Source organism: Pogona vitticeps, chromosome 3 (assembly GCF_051106095.1).
Source record: "Pogona vitticeps strain Pit_001003342236 chromosome 3, PviZW2.1, whole genome shotgun sequence".
Lineage (NCBI taxonomy): Eukaryota > Metazoa > Chordata > Lepidosauria > Squamata > Agamidae > Pogona > Pogona vitticeps.
Genome location: NC_135785.1, coordinates 175,283,933 through 175,301,686, shown reverse-complemented (window position 1 = coordinate 175,301,686; position 17,754 = coordinate 175,283,933). Strand labels below are relative to the sequence as shown.

Below are 17,754 nucleotides of genomic sequence, written 5' to 3'. Positions count from 1 at the left end.
GAAGAACAACCTTCAGAACACGGCCAAAGAGCCCGAAAAAGCCACAACAATCAGTCAGAGGATGCTCAGGATGGGCCAGGGGATGTGGACTGGGGGACTGCAGTGGGAGAAAGGATGGGGGAAGATTGACCTCCTGCTCTAATATACTCTTTCTCACCATGGCCTAAAGTTTGTCAGGGAAGATGCCCTTTGGGTGTGGCCAGTCCAGCCCTGCAACTGGGATGGAGCTACTGCCTGGGGGAGCAGATGCCAAGATGTTTCTGTTAGCCCTGCCTGTCATAGCCAAGGGGGAAGGATGAGGAGACTTGCAGCTCTACAACATCAGGAAGGCCATCCTGTCTGCCAGTCTGGTTTAGGGAGTTCCCTTTCACACAGAGAGAACCAGCATGTTTTTCCATATGACCTTCTATAGACCAGAGCCGGGAATGCTAGGTTTGGGAATTGATTGGTGAATGTTAAATGTTAAAACTGGGAAGATGGATTTGTTTTTGTGAACTGTGGAAGATGAAATAGTCTGATAAAATAAATTTATCCCAAAGATGTGTTGTATCCAGGGGATGTTTGGAGTTTGCATTAGAAGCTAAAGGATGGTGCTAGTCTGTTCTTTTTCATTAGCGTCTTCATGTTTTCTGTAACCATGGGAACCAAACAACTGAATGGGGCTTCTGTGTCTCTGCATGTAATCTCTCAGCATAGATCACCTCATGTCATTTAATTGCCAGAAAATGTGAAATCTCATTTTAAATAGTTCTTTTTTTAAAAAAGGAAAAGCTAAAGAGTTCTCCAGACTTTTTCCTTTTGTGGTAGAAAGAAGCAGAGAGAATAACATAGGTTGCTTTATTGCTTTTCTGATCTGCCAAAGCCTTTCGAACAAAATTAGTAGTGAATGAGCGGTTGTGTAATGATACTTTCCTTTGAGTAATATTTTAGGTATTGCTAATTTTGTTGTGGGTGATTCAGCGATAACAGTGAATTCTTTCAATTATAATTAAACCTTTTTCCAATTGCATTTCATTTAATAAAATTACCCATTTAATGTGGGGGAAAGATTATTCAATTTGTAGATTAGATCTTGTGGTCACACTGAATCAAAATAGTACTAAAGCTTTTACAAGCATATATTGAGATGTTTTATCGTCTATCTTCTCTAATGTTTACAAAAATGATGACAACGTCACACAATACTTTGTCTTTATGGCAGGATATAGCTTGTTCTTTCCAAAGACTTTGGCCCTATTTTGGTGTTATGCCTGAAACCATGTACGTAGAGCTGAATGAATGGTGGGGATGGGGACATGCACGTAAAGCTCACCCTCTACCTCTATCTGGAAGTTAGCAAGACAAATGTGAAGGCCTGCAGAGAGATCCAGGGGAGGCCTTTCTCTCAATCCCGCCTACCCTCACAGGTGTGCTTGGTAGGGACACAGGAGAAGGCCTTCTCTGTTGCTGCTTCTAGACTCTGGAATTCCTTCCCATGGAAAGCCAGGCTGGTCCCATCTTTGCTGTCCTTCCACAAGCAGGCAATGACCTTTCTCTTTAGGGAGGCTTTTCCTTAGTGACTGGTGGTCTGAGTGAAGTTTTTCAAATTGGGTTGTACTGCTCTGTAGCTTTTGTGTTTTCAGTATTGATTTTATTTACCATTTTTAATAGGAAAGATTAATTTTTGAAAAATATTTGTATGCTTACTGTTTTTAGTTTTTAAAATTGTCTTTTTAATGATATAAGTTGCTATGGGGCCTTTTAAGGAGAAAGGTGAGGTAAAAAGATATTTGATTGATTGATCAATCAATCGATCGATCAATCGATCGATCGATCGATCGATCGATCAATCAATCGATCGATCGATCGATCGATCGATCAATCAATCAATCAATCAAACAATCAATCAATCAATCAATCAATCAATCAATCAATAGATGGTAGCTGTTTCTCTTCTCCTGCTCCAAGCAGTTTGCTTTGTAGATGTGCTGGTCTGATAAAGGCCCTTGAGCTAAGCAGAGAAGATGTGAACAAATCTTTACCTCACAGTGCAGGACAGAGAAGAAAAGCCAGGGTGGATGTAAAAGAGATCTCTAATAGGATTGGTAACTTCTTTTGTTGCAGATTGTTCACAGAACATTAGCAGCGATCCTGGGTTCCCTTGCTGCCTTAGCAGCTTTAGCTGCAATTGGTGATGTAAGTAGCAAGATCTCATATAAACATTTTCCACAATCCCTGCATGCAGATTTCTAACTTCACATGCAACCTCGTGGTTGCCATTGGAGAAAACTGGAAACTTTTGTGTATTGCAAGAAAATTAAATTCATAACTTGTTAGAAGCACAATGAGTATGATGGTGTGTAAGTGTGCATATGCATGCATGCATGTGTGTATATGCAGATGTGTGCAGGTGTGAACTAGGACAATGACCTTAAGAATATTTTTAAGGGGTATGTGTGTGTAAAATAATGCTTGTCTTCCAATATTAAATTGAATATTACATTTGAAGGAGATCCCAATCACTCTTCATGAATGTTGTGGAATGAAAGAAGAATGAGGATGGTGGATCTGCCGGGTATAATATTATAGAACTAAGCACTATTGTGTGAGCTCAGGGACCTTATAGGTTCTTGAGCCCAAAGAACAACATGCAGCAAACATAGTTGTTTAGTGCTGCTGCATCCAAAGTCAGTATTGCTATGACGACGTCCAACCTCCAGCAGGAAAAGAACAAGGAGGAGGAGAAACAGAGTACGCTTCAAGACTGACTCATTTCACCTTCAACCTCAACCCTGTCTCCCTTTTTCTCTCTTCAGATTGGCTTTCCTTTCAGACCAAGACAGTGCAGACAGTTGCTGGGTCCTAGAAAATGATCCCATTTCCCAGGATCCAGCACTTATGGATCAAGTTGCTGGGTGATCAAATCACAGTGTTTCTTTGCCTGTGCATGCTTCATTGTCAGGAAAAATAGATGCTAAATAGATGTCTCTGTGTAGACTCATCTTCATTTCTACTGGTTCATTGTGTTTTGCTTTTTTGTAGCTTGTGCGAAGGGATGTTGACTCCCACCTTGTCCATGTAGGAGCCCTGATGCTTAAAATGGGAGTGTTGTCTTCCTCACACAGCTTTGAGCCAAAAATTGTGCAGTGGACCTTTATGCTGCACATTTCCTAATGGGATTCTTGCCAACGTAGATCATGTATTGTCTAGTTATTTCTTAGAATTAAGCCTATTCTGCATTGCACAGGATAGTGAAAGCACACCCCAAGACCAATTAAAGAGAGCAGCAGGCCTGTTTGCCACCTTCTTCAGGGTTGTTAAACTAAAACTTTGAGGATGGTGTTAGCTTATCAGTTTCCATTGTCAAAGTATTAGCAACATTTAAGAAAAAATAGGATTAAAAGAAAGAGATAATGATCAAGACTGGGGGGGGGGGGATGTTGCCTTCTTTATATTTGAAAGGCCATTGTGCATTTATGAATCCTCCACATGCAGAGTTAGGATAAAATCAGAGATATATCACTTTTATATTAGAGTAATCAAACTCTAAAACAGTTACCATGACTGCAAACACCAAGCATACTTCCACACTGCTTAATGAAATGCATAATAGTCTCAATTATTCTTAGCTTTAAGTTAGATTCTGCAGTAATATATAGCATCCAATTCAGCAGCTTTTTTTTTTCCTTACTAGGACAGGATATAGTCTCACTTTGGACTGGGACCATCATGAATTGGGATGGGGGCTGTTCAAGCCTACCCCCCAACTGTTGCCACTTTACTCACCTAGGGCATTTAATTTTTTTTTCATAGAACTTCCCCTCCCCCATTTTAAAGCCCTTGTACAGAGGGGAGGCCAAAGTGAATTTTTCAGGAAAGACAGCTGGCAAGAGTAAGGCTTACACTGCCTTCCCAATATATGGTCCAGATCAGGTCTCCACATATGTCATTGTGAATAAAAAGAGATCCTGAATGTCACACTATGAATTTCGTGTATCATGTTGTTGTTGTTTAGTCATTAAGTCATGTCCGACTCTTCGTGACCCCATGGACCAGAGCACGCCAGGCCCTCCTGTCTTCCACTGCCTCCCGGAGTTGGGTCAAATTCATGTTTGTAGCTTCAATGACACTGTCCATCCATCTCGTCCTCTGTTGTCCCCTTCTCCTCTTGCCCTCACACTTTCCCAACATCAGGGTCTTTTCCAGGGAGTCTTCCCTTCTCATGAGATGGCCAAAGTATTGGAGCCTCAGCTTCAGGATCTGTCCTTCCAGGGAGCACTCAGGGTTGATTTCCTTCAAAATGGATAGGTTTGTTCTCTTTGCAGTCCAGGGGACTGTCAAGAGTTTCCTCCAGCACCACAATTCAAAAGCATCAATTCTTTGGCAGTCAGCCTTCTTTATGGTCCAGCTCTTACTTCCATACATCGCTACTGGAAAAACCATAGCTTTGACTATTCGGACCTTTGTCGGCAAGGTGATGTCTCTGCTTTTTAAGATGCTTTCTAGGTTTGTCATAACTTTCCTCCCAAGAAGCAAGTGTCTTTTGATTTTGTGGCTACTGTCACCATCTGCAGTGATCATGGAGCCCAAGAAAGTAAAATCTGTCACTGCCTCCATATCTCCCCCTTCTATTTGCCAGGAGGTGATGGGACCAGTGGCCATGATCTTATTTTTTTTTAATGTTGGGCTTCAGACCATTTTTTGTGCTCTCCTCTTTCATCCTCATTAAGAGGTTCTTTAAGTCCTCCTCACATTCTGCCATCACAGTGGTATCATCTTCATATCTGAGGTTGTTGATATTTCAAGCCACCTAGAGTGGTCGAAATGACTAGATAGGCGGGGTATAAATACAATAAATAAAATAAAATAATAAATAAAAATACATTTCTTCTGACAATCTTAATTCTGGCTTGGGATTAATCCAGTCCTGCCTTTCATATGATGTACAGTGGACCCTCGACTTGACAGCTCGACTTACAGACTTTTCGAGTTACAGACTTCTCTGGCCACAAAATTTAGGTTCGACTTGCAGCCTGAGAATCGACCTACAGACCAGAAAAAAACCAAAATGGAAAAAATGGAACAAAAATGGGTGGTTACAGGATTAATCGGTTTTCAATGCATTGTAGGTCAATGGAGACTCAATTTATAGACTTTTTGACCTGCAGCCACCGTTCCAATACGGATTAATCCCGTAAGTAGAGGGTCCACTGTATTCTGCATATAAGTTAAATAAGCAAGGGGACAGTATACAGCCTTGTCGTACTCCTTTCCCAAATTTGAACCAATCAGTGTTTCCATATCCAGTTCTAACTGTTGCTTCCTGTCCCACGTATAGATTTCTCAGGAGATAGATATGGTGATCAGCTACTCCCATTTCTTTAAGGAATTGCCAAAGTTTTTTGTGGTCCATGCAGCCAAAGGCTTTTGTGTAGTCAATGAAGCAGAAGTAGATGTTTTTCTGGAACTCTCTGGTACATAAATGTGATGTTGAAAGGTCTGCCTTGGATTCGTATTGAAATCATTCTATCATTTTTGAGATTGTATCCCAGTACAGCTTTTCCCACTCTTTTGTTGACTATGAGGGCTACTCCATTTCTTCTACAGGAATCTGGCCCACAATAGTAGATATGTTAATTGTCTGAATTGAATTCGCTCATTCCATTTTAGTTCACTGATGGCCAGGATGTCAAGGTTTATTCTTATCATCTCCTGTTTGACCACATCCAGCTGGCCAAGGTACACAGATCTTACAGTCCAGGTTCCTATGCAATATTTTTCTTTGCAACATCGGATTTTCCTTTTACTTCCAGGCATGTCCGCAGCTGAGCGTCCTTTCACCTTCATTAGCTCTGGAGCTAAATGTACTTAACCTCCACTCTTCCTCAGTAGCATGTTGGATGCCTTCCGACCTGAGGGGCTCATCTTCCAGCGTCATATCTTTTAGCCTTTTGTTTCTGTCCATGGGGTTTTCTTGGCAAAGATACTGGAGAGTGGCTTGCCAGTTTATTTATTTTATTTATTTATTTATTTATTTCATTTCTATCCCGCCTATCTGGCCAAATTCGACCACTCTAGGCGGCTTACAATCCACAATAGTAAATATTAAAACCATTACAAATACACAAAAATAGAGATCATAGGAGTACAAAAGAAAAAGGTCGTCAGGAATTAACTGTTGGAATTAGCTGTTGGGAAGGCCTGCTTATACATAAATGTTTTTAGTTGTTTTTTAAAAGTGCCCAGCGAGGGGGCCGCACGTATCCTGCTCCAGGTGGATTGTGTTTAGTCAGAACTCTCCACCATGACCTGTCCATCTTGGTATCCCTGCATGGCATAGCCATAGCTTCTCTGAATTACTCAAGCCCCTTTGCCACGACAAGGCAGCAATCTATGAAGAGGATCATGTTGTTTAGTTCAGCTCATTTAAATGATATAGGAAATGTTTCTTCTACATATGAAAAGCAAACACTCTCTCCAATTTTTGATAGTTCTTTCAGTTCTTTGCTGAGTAAGTATCTAAATAAGTATCAAAACATAACATTCTTAAATCTCCTTCTTAAGAGACAGCAAAACACATCCTCCCTTCCATGGTTTGCTTCATCCACAATGTTTGCCAGATTTCTTTGCAATCATGGTGTACATCAAACCTTGGTTTCATGTTTTGCTTAGGAGAAAAATCGTAGTTAGTGTGAATCATATTGGCAGTGATGCAGACACAACATGATGTCATATGAAAATAAACTATGAAGGGGATGGTATTTCATATCCTCCTCTTTCATGGGACATGATTAGGAGACTTGGAATGGCATGTTGCACACAGAGTTGGTGGAGAGAGTATTCCATAAATTGTGAGGCAGGAGTCTCTGTGTGTACCCTTTTGTTGAACATAGTTAACAAAATTAAGAAGGCATGTTAAATCAATCTTAATTTGAAATAAGATCACTATAGCAATAAGCTATTATAGTTTATGGTATGTGATGCTGAATAACTATACACTTCTGTTGTAATCTTCCTCCTTGTTAATTATTACAGTTTTTCCATTTTATTCTATATTCTCTACATCAGCTGGTCTCCACCCTTTTTAGCCCCACAGACTGGCTGGGGAAGGCAGGGCACCCCACTGTGCTTGTAGGCATGCATGAAGGCACATGTGTGCACTTGTGCACACGCACGAAGGGCAGCGCAGTGCTCGTGCACATGTGCAAAGGGCAGCGCAGTGCACAAACAGGCTGTGTGGGGGAGCATATGTGTGTGTGTGTGTTTGTGTGTCTGTCTGTCTGTCTGTCTGTCTCCGTGGCCCGGTCCTGCTCAGGCCACGGACCAGCACAAGGCTGCGGACCGGGGGTTGTGGACCTCTGCTCTACATCGCACTTTGGACAAATCCTTGCTAAACTAGTTCAAATATGAAAACCTTGCAATGTGTATCCCTTTGTTCCCTGAAATTTTAAGTGGCTCCACTCTGAATTATTCCAAACAATCTCCAGAAAGCAACTGCATGGATAATTTTTTTAAGCAGAAGAACAAAAAAGGCAGTTGGTAATCGAGTTTAAATTATTTCCAGGAAGGCGCAAGAAAGAATAATCATAAATTGCTTAAAGTTGTTGGTACATTGTAAATGAGCCCTTCATGTTGTCAGCATTTTACAGAGAACTTTCCCCTTTGGGAAAGTATAATTAATTTCCTTCAAAGTATATTTTAATAGAGTTAAAAAAGAGAGAGAGAAGGAAATGGAGTTTGCATTTGCAAAACTAATCACTAGGTAGGAGATATATGGGATTAAAATGATAATTGTGCTCTTTCATTGTAGAAGCCGAGCCTGGTCAAAGTAGTGGCATGGATTGATTATGAAACTCTGGCCCTTTTGTTTGGAATGGTAATTAAAAGCTTCTATATTTACTCTGTGACCTTAACGTTCTCTATTTTTTAAAGAAGTATGAAGCATTATTGTGTTGAAAGTATGCGGTTTTTGGAATGAGCTGAAATAACAGCAATTCCTTCTGAAGCAGTTTAGAAAACTGGAATTTGGCACATGCAAAAGCTTGAAAGGGAACTTGACTGAGGTTGGGTGTGTTTAAGGTCAGCCAATCTAGGATTAATTTTGTCCAAAAATATGAACCTCTTAACTTTGTGACAGGAGAAATCCCTTCAAGATGTAAATGAGGGCAAATAGCTGCCTAATTTTGTCAGAAGGAAGGTCCCAAAAGTCGGCAGAAGGAGGATGGCACATTCTTTATTTACTTTAATATAGTTCTTTTTCTTTTAAAATTATTCTCCCCATAGATGCTTCTGGTTGCCATCTTTTCTGAAACTGGATTTTTTGATTATTGTGCAGTAAAGGTAAGTGTGGTTTTGTTTGCTTTGTCTCTGAGAGAAACCATTTCTCTCCTATTTTAAGGAGAGTTTAAATGTCCTTCAGCATATGTTTTGTATCAAATTGCCACTAATATGCTTAAGCCCTCCTTCTTTCAATTATTTATTTGCTTCAACTCAAATTGGTGCTTTAAGGCTTGCAAAAAAAAAAATGATAGTGCTTATCATGTACTTTTGTGGGAACTTAAACTGACTGATGATGTTTTTAGAGAAATTGTCTTAGAATTGGTGGGTAAAAACTCTGGGCATATTCCTCTTGGTTAGACTCTCGTAAGCCCTTTTGAATTCAATGGCACTGAACATTTTCTCATGTCCATAGGATTTAGAGGGCCAATTCACACTAAGGCTAAAATCCAGCAGTCAATCACAACTAGAGTAGACCCATTGATCGATATGGGATTTGATGAGTCAACTCCTCTGTGAGTTCTATTGTTTTAATGGGCCAAATATAGTTGCATCTGACTACTGAATTTCAGCCAGTATGTCACAGTAAATGTTTACTGCTAAACATATAGGAACCTGTCATCAACTTCAGTTTCCTAATATATTCATCTCTGTAAAATACCGTGGTGCCTCGCAAGACGATTGCCTCGCAGAACGATTAATCTGCAAGAGGTTTGGTTTTTGCGATCGCTGTGGCGCATGGCAAAACAATGTTTTCTATGGATAATTTTTGCAAGACAATGAATTTTCCTCATTGGAACACATTAAATAGATTTCAATGCATTCCAATGGGGAACCATGTTTCGCAAGACGATGTTTCCACAAGACGATGTTTTTCGCAGAACAAATTAACATTGTCTTGCGAGGCACCACTGTACATTTTACGTATATTTAGAAAAAATAATCTTAGCCAGGGCTCAGTTTTCTGAAATTGTACCTGTGAGAAATATAGTGGAGTATATTCTGAAAGGCATACTGGTTTTATGTTGTGTAATTGTGGAGAGGAGCTAGGTTCACCAAAGTCGATGATTCACATAGCCTACTCTCCTAGTGTGTGGTAGCCATTGTACCGTCAATAAACCTGACTGTACATGAAGACAGCAGATCATTGTTTCTGATGATCTCTTATATTCTACACCATCTCTACAGTCATGACAGAGCATACCTAAGGCTCTTTGACATAGTAACTTTATTTCGCTTAGATACCTAGTCTTATTAGCTGAGGCATTTTTAATCTTAAACAATGTCCTTACAATGTCTAGTATATAGCTTGGTTTAGGGGTGGGTATAACCATTTGAACATAGCAAAAAGGGACACTAGTCATGTTGGTTTGTTAAGAGGGCCAGCAACTTTCAGAAGTGTGAAAGAAAACACAAGAGATCTAGGCTGCCTTGAGCTGGAAACAATCCGACAAGCACAGAGCAATATATGGTACACCATGATTAACTGAACTGAGGGATAATGGTGTTTCATTTCCTCTGAATTACAGAGGGCCAGCTCTGTCTTGAGACAGGCCAAAATCTTACTGGGTAAATTTATGCCCGCACAAGCTGATGATGCCATCAGCTGTGGGTCTTTATCGCTCACTAAAAGTTTCCTGTTCTGCACAAACAGACACTCTGGTTCTGAGGCTCGTTTGTGATACCTTTTGACACAAGGAAGCCTTTGCGAGCTTCAGGATAAAAGATGGGCAGGAGAGCCTTTCATGCCCCCAAATTGTTCCCAGTGGTCTTGCCAATGGAACCTAGGGTCAGATTGTATAATAATGTTTGCTATTGTCTTCAGAAATTATGTGGAGACCTAATCATACCTGTTTTCTCTCTTAATTTTATTGGTGCCTTAAACATTATGTTATTCAGGCCCTTTTCACTCTCTTTTTGGTATGTTTTTTCATTAGGCTTACAGGCTTTCTCGAGGCAGAGTGTGGGCCATGATTATCATCCTCTGTCTTATTGCTGCAATTCTTTCAGCCTTTTTGGACAATGTTACTACTATGCTCCTCTTTACTCCAGTAACTATAAGGTACTTTTTTGTGTTATACTATGCTTTATTATATTATGATTTTACTACATTCGTGCTCTGGTTTATACTTTGAACGGGAGGTTCAAAGTTGATGAAACTCAAAGAAATGTAAGTGAGTGCAGCCAGGAGCAAAATAACTACATAAACCAGACGTTAAAAAAAAACTGCAAGTGGAATTTCCACTGTAGAGTATTCTGCTCTTCAGTGGTCCAGCCACCTTTCCAGTTCAATTCTACCTGCAACCTCCTCACCATTTAATACACCGTTTGTTTCATGCAGTTTATATAGCTTTCCACTAGGCCAAACATGTTCTCTGTAAATAACATCTGAGTGACAATACCAAGGTTGTTGTTTTCTTGGTAAATTACTAAGGATGTCCAATTTATTTTTCCTATGAAAAACAACCATAATACAGGTTTGATAAATGGAAAGTAAAAATTCCCCTCAGCTTTTCTCAACTATCAGAAATAGGAAATATTTGTGACATGTTGATTTATTTCAGGGCTATTTGCTATGTTTAGGGGAAGTGGGGGGAAATGGAAGATTGGAGGAGGTGTGATTTTTATCATAAAAATGATACTGTGGAAAATCATTCTCCTCTTTGGTCTCTGTGAATTATGCCAGTGTGTTATCCTACACTTAAGTAAAGCTAGTTTGGAATTTTCTGGGAATCGCTACTGATTTGGTTGAAGTTCCTCCACTATGCTTATCCATTATTCCATTTCTATTGGGTATATGAATTTACCCCAAAAAATGAGTGTTGGAGAAATCAAGTACAAGTCTTGGCCTTGATTTGGCCTCACCGAGGAAGTTGATTGCTAATGCTTAAAGAGATGGTAGATCTAATCACAGACCACCTATTTCTGGTCTAGTCTGGTTCACAACCTGAAAATGTGTAAGGAGAACCAAGGATGAGCACTTCAGCCCCATCCCTTCTACTCCTGAATTTATTCTTTTGTAAATGGGGCTGTTCTTGGCAGAGTATAAAATTTAAGCTAGGGGGGGGGGAAAGCACCTTTTGCACAGTGGAAGAAGTTCAGGGACTTAAAGAGCAGAATTCAGTTCAACTCTGCCCGCAGGGACGTGGTGGCGCTGCGGGCTAAACTGCAGAAGCCTGTGCTGCAGGGTCAGAAGACCAGCAGTCGTAAGATCGAATCCACGCGACGGAGTGAGCGCCCATCGCTTGTCCCAGCTCCCACCAACCTAGCGGTTCGAAAGCATGCAAATGCGAGTAGATAAATAGGGACCACCTCGGTGGGAAGGTAAACAGCGTTCTGTGTCTAAGTCGCGCTGGCCATGTGACCACGGAAGATTGTCTTCGGACAAAAACGCTGGCTCAACGGCTTGGAAACGGGGATGAGCACTGCCCCCTAGAGTCGAACGCGACTGGACAAAAATTGTCAAGGGAAACCTTTACCTTTACCTCCCCACAGCAGACCACCCCTTATTGTTTCTTCTCCTCAACTGGTACTTAACTTGTCTAAATAACTTACTGAGAGATGCTGGTAAGAGAAAAAATAAAAATGATTCCATTTACTCACAGTCCTGAATAGATCAAAACAAAGAACATTCTGTAGAAAAATAATGACTGGTTACATGAACAGGGCTTAACCGATTTATAGCTGCATACTGACTAACTACATGGTTGGCTCTAGTAATGGACTCTAACCAACTGACTAAACATGAGTGGAAAAAAAGATTCTTAAGTAGAGAAGTCTTAGAGGGAACAATTTGTTGCTGCCGGATTGATTGACAGTCACTTCAGTCCAGAAAGTCCTGCCCAGCTTCATAAAGGCAGCATAAAAAATTACAATGATTCCAAAGCTCTAACTGCTATACATGACTATAGGTGTCTGTGGGACGGGACGCCCTGCCTTGGAACTCTTGTGTTCAGCAAGAGACAGAGCTCTATTTTAGAATTTCTGTGGTAACATGAGGTCAGCTGTGGAAGAGGTTACAGGAAGGACAAATTCCATCCACCAGCTGAGAGTAAAAATTGGGAAAGCCCTCCAATGGCTAGTGTGCTTTATTTATATTGGGCACATTCTTTTCAATACTAAGAGCCTGGTTACGTGGATGGTATACCTTGCACTATCCATCAAGGTTATTTCATTTGATTTGTAATTATGTGGCAGTCACATGACTATAGCTCTCAGATGGGTGGTGAAACTGGACTGTTGTGTGTGTGCGTGTTTGTAATTCCTGCTATCTGGTATAGTGCAGTATCAGATAGCAGGAATGAAAATAAAAACAGGGACATAGGCATTCACACATGCAAAATCAATTTCAATGAATCTGCGCTTAACTGAATGGTCCTTTGGTGGAGGAGGAAAAAAAAACCTCACTGCCACTAAAAATATCACAATTACCTTTCAAATTAATCCATGCTTACACATTCCTCAGGTAATCATCCAAATCTAAATTGACCTAAAACATGCCGAACCTAATTTAATTTAAATGGGGTGGTGGTGGTTTGGTTTGGGATTGGGCTGTAAGCAATGTTTTGATGTCTGTCCAATGTATGAATATTTAATTGTTTATTACATTTCTATACCACTGATCTAGTGGAGTTCACATCTGGGCAGTTCACATCTAGGTAAAAGAACTCCCCACCTCCCAAACAAAGAAAACCAAGAGACACAAACATCATATAACAACAGAGAAATGCATATATATGCCCTGATGAGAAGAGTATTAGCGGAGCAGAATATCAGATTTAAACATTATGGCCCAAAAGATACCTGCTGGAGAGGGAGGACCTTCTTAAAGGCTTCTTTACAGAGCCCTGTTTTAACAAGCTTTCTGAAAGTTAAAAGAGAGGGGGTCTGGCATACATCCACAGGCAGAGTGTTGCATATTCTGTTTATAAAAACTGAATATTATGGTATTAACTTATCTCTGCTTCTGCATTTTGCTTCAGGCTTAGTGTATATTCACCCCCTCAGACAAGGATCAGTGTCTATCAACTCTCTTTAATTATTTTGTCAACATACAGCCTCATTGCCATGCCATAATTTCCAGTTCAGGGTGCTCTTTCAGCACTGTTTTTGCATGCTTGCTTTGTGAAGTGCATTTTCCAATTTTGCTCACTGCTTTTTGGAAGGCTGCAAATATTTCAATAGCAATTATACTAGGAACTGATACAAGGTCTTGCTAGATTAGTCTGCTTGAATAGCAATCACCTGTTCCCACGTTAACATCAGATGGAGCTGCCTTTGAGTGTAGTGGAGACACTTGTCTGTCTGGGTCTGATTTGGGTCTGATTAAATAGCTAAGGATGCACATTCATGGAAATGTATCTCACAAAACACAAATTGCAGCAATTTCCCTTTTAAAGTGTGAATACGAACAGTAAATATGAATGAATGACTGGCAAATGAAATGATCAGCACATTCGTTGGCTTGTTAGTCCTAAACATGATGCATTTTTCTTCCTCTGATGTCATGATCATCTAGTTTCTAACCATCTTACTTATTCAAGAAGATATAAAGCCATGCCTGGTGCTATCATTAGGTGGAGCAAGCCAACAAGCAGAGTGGCAGGTGTTGATGGGGTGGGGTGGGGTGGGGACTGTGGGAGCCTCCCAAGCACTTCTCCTCTGGCCATTTCTCATTGCCCTCCCAACCCCGGAATAAAGATGCAAGACAAGAAATATGGGTTAAATCACGAGCCACACTATTATAATCAATGTTGCCATCCTTTGGCAAAGGGGGGCCTGCCATAGTGCGGAATCAGGTTAAAAGGCAGAGGTCTCACCGGACCCCTAAACAACAAATGGGTGAATCCTTGGCCCCAAGTTCTCATGGTCTTAAAGACAGTGAGAACCTGGCCGGCCACAATTTGACCACCCCCGGGCCTCAAGCCAGCTTTTCTTTGTTGATTGTTGGTCCAGTTGTGGCCCCAGCGCGTCTCTCCCCCCCAGGCACTGTCATCGCACGATCTACAGCGCTGGGAGGTCAGATGGGCTACTGCTTACCTGAATTTGCAATGAGACTCACCAGAAAACCTGTTATATCGACACTACCTGCCAGTGTGACCGAATTAACACCTCTCAACAAGCCAGCGCCCTGTTCCAGTGTGGGATCGGTGAAAAATCCCTGCATCTAAAAGCCAATCAGGATACAGGTCAAAAATTCCTATCCGCCCCCAGAGGTAACCAGATAAACTCACACTAGAACATGGGGTGGGAGGGTGAGTGCCAGAAAAGGAAGAGGACAGGGAGAGGGGGGAAACATCTCTTAAATAATCTAACATTCCCCCCTCTCGCCCAATTGCTCTCGTGAGATCAAAAGGTCTTGCGTTATCCAGGGAGGGGGGCAAAGGCGAGCTGAGCTGCCAAAGCTTTAGCTCAGCAGCGGCTCGAGCATTCGGGGTGGAGAGCTTTGTCTGCACTAGACATTCTGCCATACATCCACCTAATCTCGCCTGCTGCCCCACAGGGTAGTGGAAGAACTGATGCAGTGTTAAGATAAGCTTGAACAGCCAGTCCAATTTGCTTTTGCACTGAGAGAATATAATGTCTAGTCCTGCTCCCTAGATGATAAAGTGCCTATCAGACATGCTGCTTGGCCAAGATAAATCTGAATGGGGGCCTAGGCACATATATACACATAGGTTATTTGTATACTGTATGGCTCTTATGATGCTCCAGCATTAAAGGTGGGTGGGAGGTAGTGCAGCAGGGACTAGAGCTAATTCAAGTGACACATTTAAATATATATGGTTGGGAGGGTGGGTGCCAGAAAAGTGACACATTTAAATATAGATACAATGGTTTTTATATTGGTGACAGAAATGTTAGAATAAGGTTCAGACTGATTCCCTATAGATGCTTGACATGTATGAATCTGGAATTGTGTAGGCCTCTTTTATACTGATTCCCGGTACCTGTTAGCTGGGGGGTGGGGAGGAGATCCATGATTCATGACCTGAAGAGAAATGTATCAGAACTGCCCAGGATGTGTATGTGGTATGGTTGGAGCATCTGCTATGTGACTGACTAAACCACTCTCAGCCATTGAATATTCCTTCTAGAGTCCTGCAAGAATCTAATCACTCTGCATTTTACGGTGGTTAATTTTACTTTGCTGTGTTAGTTGAAGCATTAATTTACAAGGATTTTAATCAGCCCATGATGAACAATGAGAAGTCTCTAAATTATTGTATAGATTTATGCACACCAGCAGCATTTGGGGGCTGTTTTGTTGCATTTTTCCAACCAAAAGCTTTGCATCTAAAAGAGCTGATTATTTTGGAATTAATACGATCCACCAGTCTTTTGTTTTCCCTTGATTCCTGCTAATCATCAAAAGCCTCCTGTTAAAAGGATTGAACTCTGTTAATGATGGTAGTTGCTGATGCATCATTATTAGGTTTTTCAAAAATTCATGAGCCATTTTTTAAAAGAGTTACCCAAAATGGCTCATAGTAAAAACTATACAATAATTAAAGCCACAATACAGAAATCACTCAAATGGACAGTGAGGAGTAATGGTTACTCCATGAGACTATTTTCTAATTCGTGGCTTACCTTCCTAAATATTAGTCAAATTTCAATCAGGTCCAGTGTAACACGGATTAAATCTTCATTTCCTTAGTAATCGTATTTAGCACTTCCCTTGACGTTTCTTCCCCAATGGGTTAAGTGGTTTTTTCAAATACAAAATTGCTGTGAATTATTTTGATTTTGTATTTTAATTTAATTGTTCTACAGCATTCTGGAATTTTATTAATGATATTCAGTATATAATATTTTTAAGTGAATAAATTCATCTCAATGTTATAATAAATAAAATATAGAGGGTTGCATAATGCTGACTATTTTATGTGAAGCTGTCCATGAATATATATTTGCTTTGTTCCGTCGAATCCACGCGACGGAGTGAGCGCCCATCGCTTGTCCCAGCTCCCGCCAACCTAGCGGTTCGAAAGCATGCTAATGCGAGTAGATAAATAGGGACCACCTCGGTGGGAAGGTAACAGCGTTCCATGTCTAAGTCGCACTGGCCATGTGACCACGGAAGATTGTCTTCGGACAAACACTGGCTCTATGGCTTGGAAACGGGGATGAGCACCGCCCCTAGAGTCGAACACGACTGGACAAAAATTGTCAAGGGGATCCTTTACCTTTATCCTTTTTTGTTCACTCTGCTGGTACAAAATTTTGCCATTTCTCCCCCTTAACCAGTGCTATAATGATTTATAGTGAGTGAAATCTGTAGAAATGTCTGCTTTAAAAACAACTTATTTCTCAGTGTTAGAAGATACACAGTACATATAAAAACAGATAAGTGTGTCTTGAAATGTGCAGAATGCCTGTCTCTGTCCATACAGAAACATTAAGTATTCCTAACAAATCTGTTGCTTTTATGTAAGATGGCATGAACGTTACTTTAGACAATACTGAGATAAAGCGCATCTCATCTAGAAATCAAGGTATACTCCACGACAGAAGTTCTTAAATTAATGAATTTTAAAGGGGATGTTTTGTACATGCCCGTAGCAACTTCCTTTCCTGAAACCAAAACAGTCAATGCAGTATGGCATGTTTTTTTTTTAATTTTATTTTTTTTATTTAGGAACAGGGATAAAGGGTACAAAAAGAAAGAGGGGATAGGAAAGGAAAAATGGTTTTGGGGGATAGGACAGCATATAGTATAACATCATCCAATCAATTCATATTACTAATACATATCAACTTTTTGCTTTTTCACAGTTTGATTACCCTCCTGCTTTTATCTTATCATTTAATTTTAATTTTATTCTATGTTATTCCAACATTGTCTGGTAGCTGCTGCGATTTATACAATACATCCCATTGTTCAGTTTCTTTTTGAATTGAACAGTCTTTCAGCCCATCTGACAGAATATCCATTTTTTTCACTTCCCATATTTTCACCATAAGATTGTCTGGTTTCAGTATCTCTGCCTCCTTAAGATTTTTGTCATAATGCTTTTTAACTTTGGAAGCTGCATGGGTCACTGGATAACTCTCTACTGCATTCATATTACCTGGTGTCATGTCTACTAATACAGACGATTCTAAAGTCTGTACAACTTCATTTAAGTTTTGTTTGGCATCTACTGTCCCCTCTTTCGTCCCTTTCATCAAATCTTCTATTTTGCTAAGACCTGCATTCACTCGCTGGAACCCTGTTAATATTAGCCTTTGTATATTAATCTGCCATTCCTTTTCTATTTCTTGCACCACTATTCCAGAACTTTGGGATTGAACAGACCAAGTCTCCATTTGTTCTTTTGAATTTTTGGGGTCCATCTCAGGCTTTGGGGTTTGCATAAATACCACAATAATCACCCCCTAGAAATCCTTCCACAATTTCCACAATTTTATCAACAATTCAAACCCCTCATCATAAACCTCCCCTTAGATCTCCCTCCAATCTTTGTCCAAATATTGTAGTATAAAAATCAACTT

The 17,754-nt window shown here is 40.4% G+C and overlaps 1 protein-coding gene across 1 annotated transcript in view; it reads left to right on the top strand.

Moving 5' to 3' along the window:
• The window catches only part of OCA2 (OCA2 melanosomal transmembrane protein), a 220,359-nt gene that overhangs the window by 102,494 nt on the left and 100,111 nt on the right, over positions 1-17,754 (top strand). The window contains exons 11-14 of the mRNA XM_020796810.3: positions 2,104-2,175; positions 7,790-7,855; positions 8,263-8,319; positions 10,194-10,318. Coding sequence (XP_020652469.3) covers positions 2,104-2,175; positions 7,790-7,855; positions 8,263-8,319; positions 10,194-10,318 — 320 coding nt within the window. The remainder of the gene's footprint in view (positions 1-2,103; positions 2,176-7,789; positions 7,856-8,262; positions 8,320-10,193; positions 10,319-17,754) is intronic.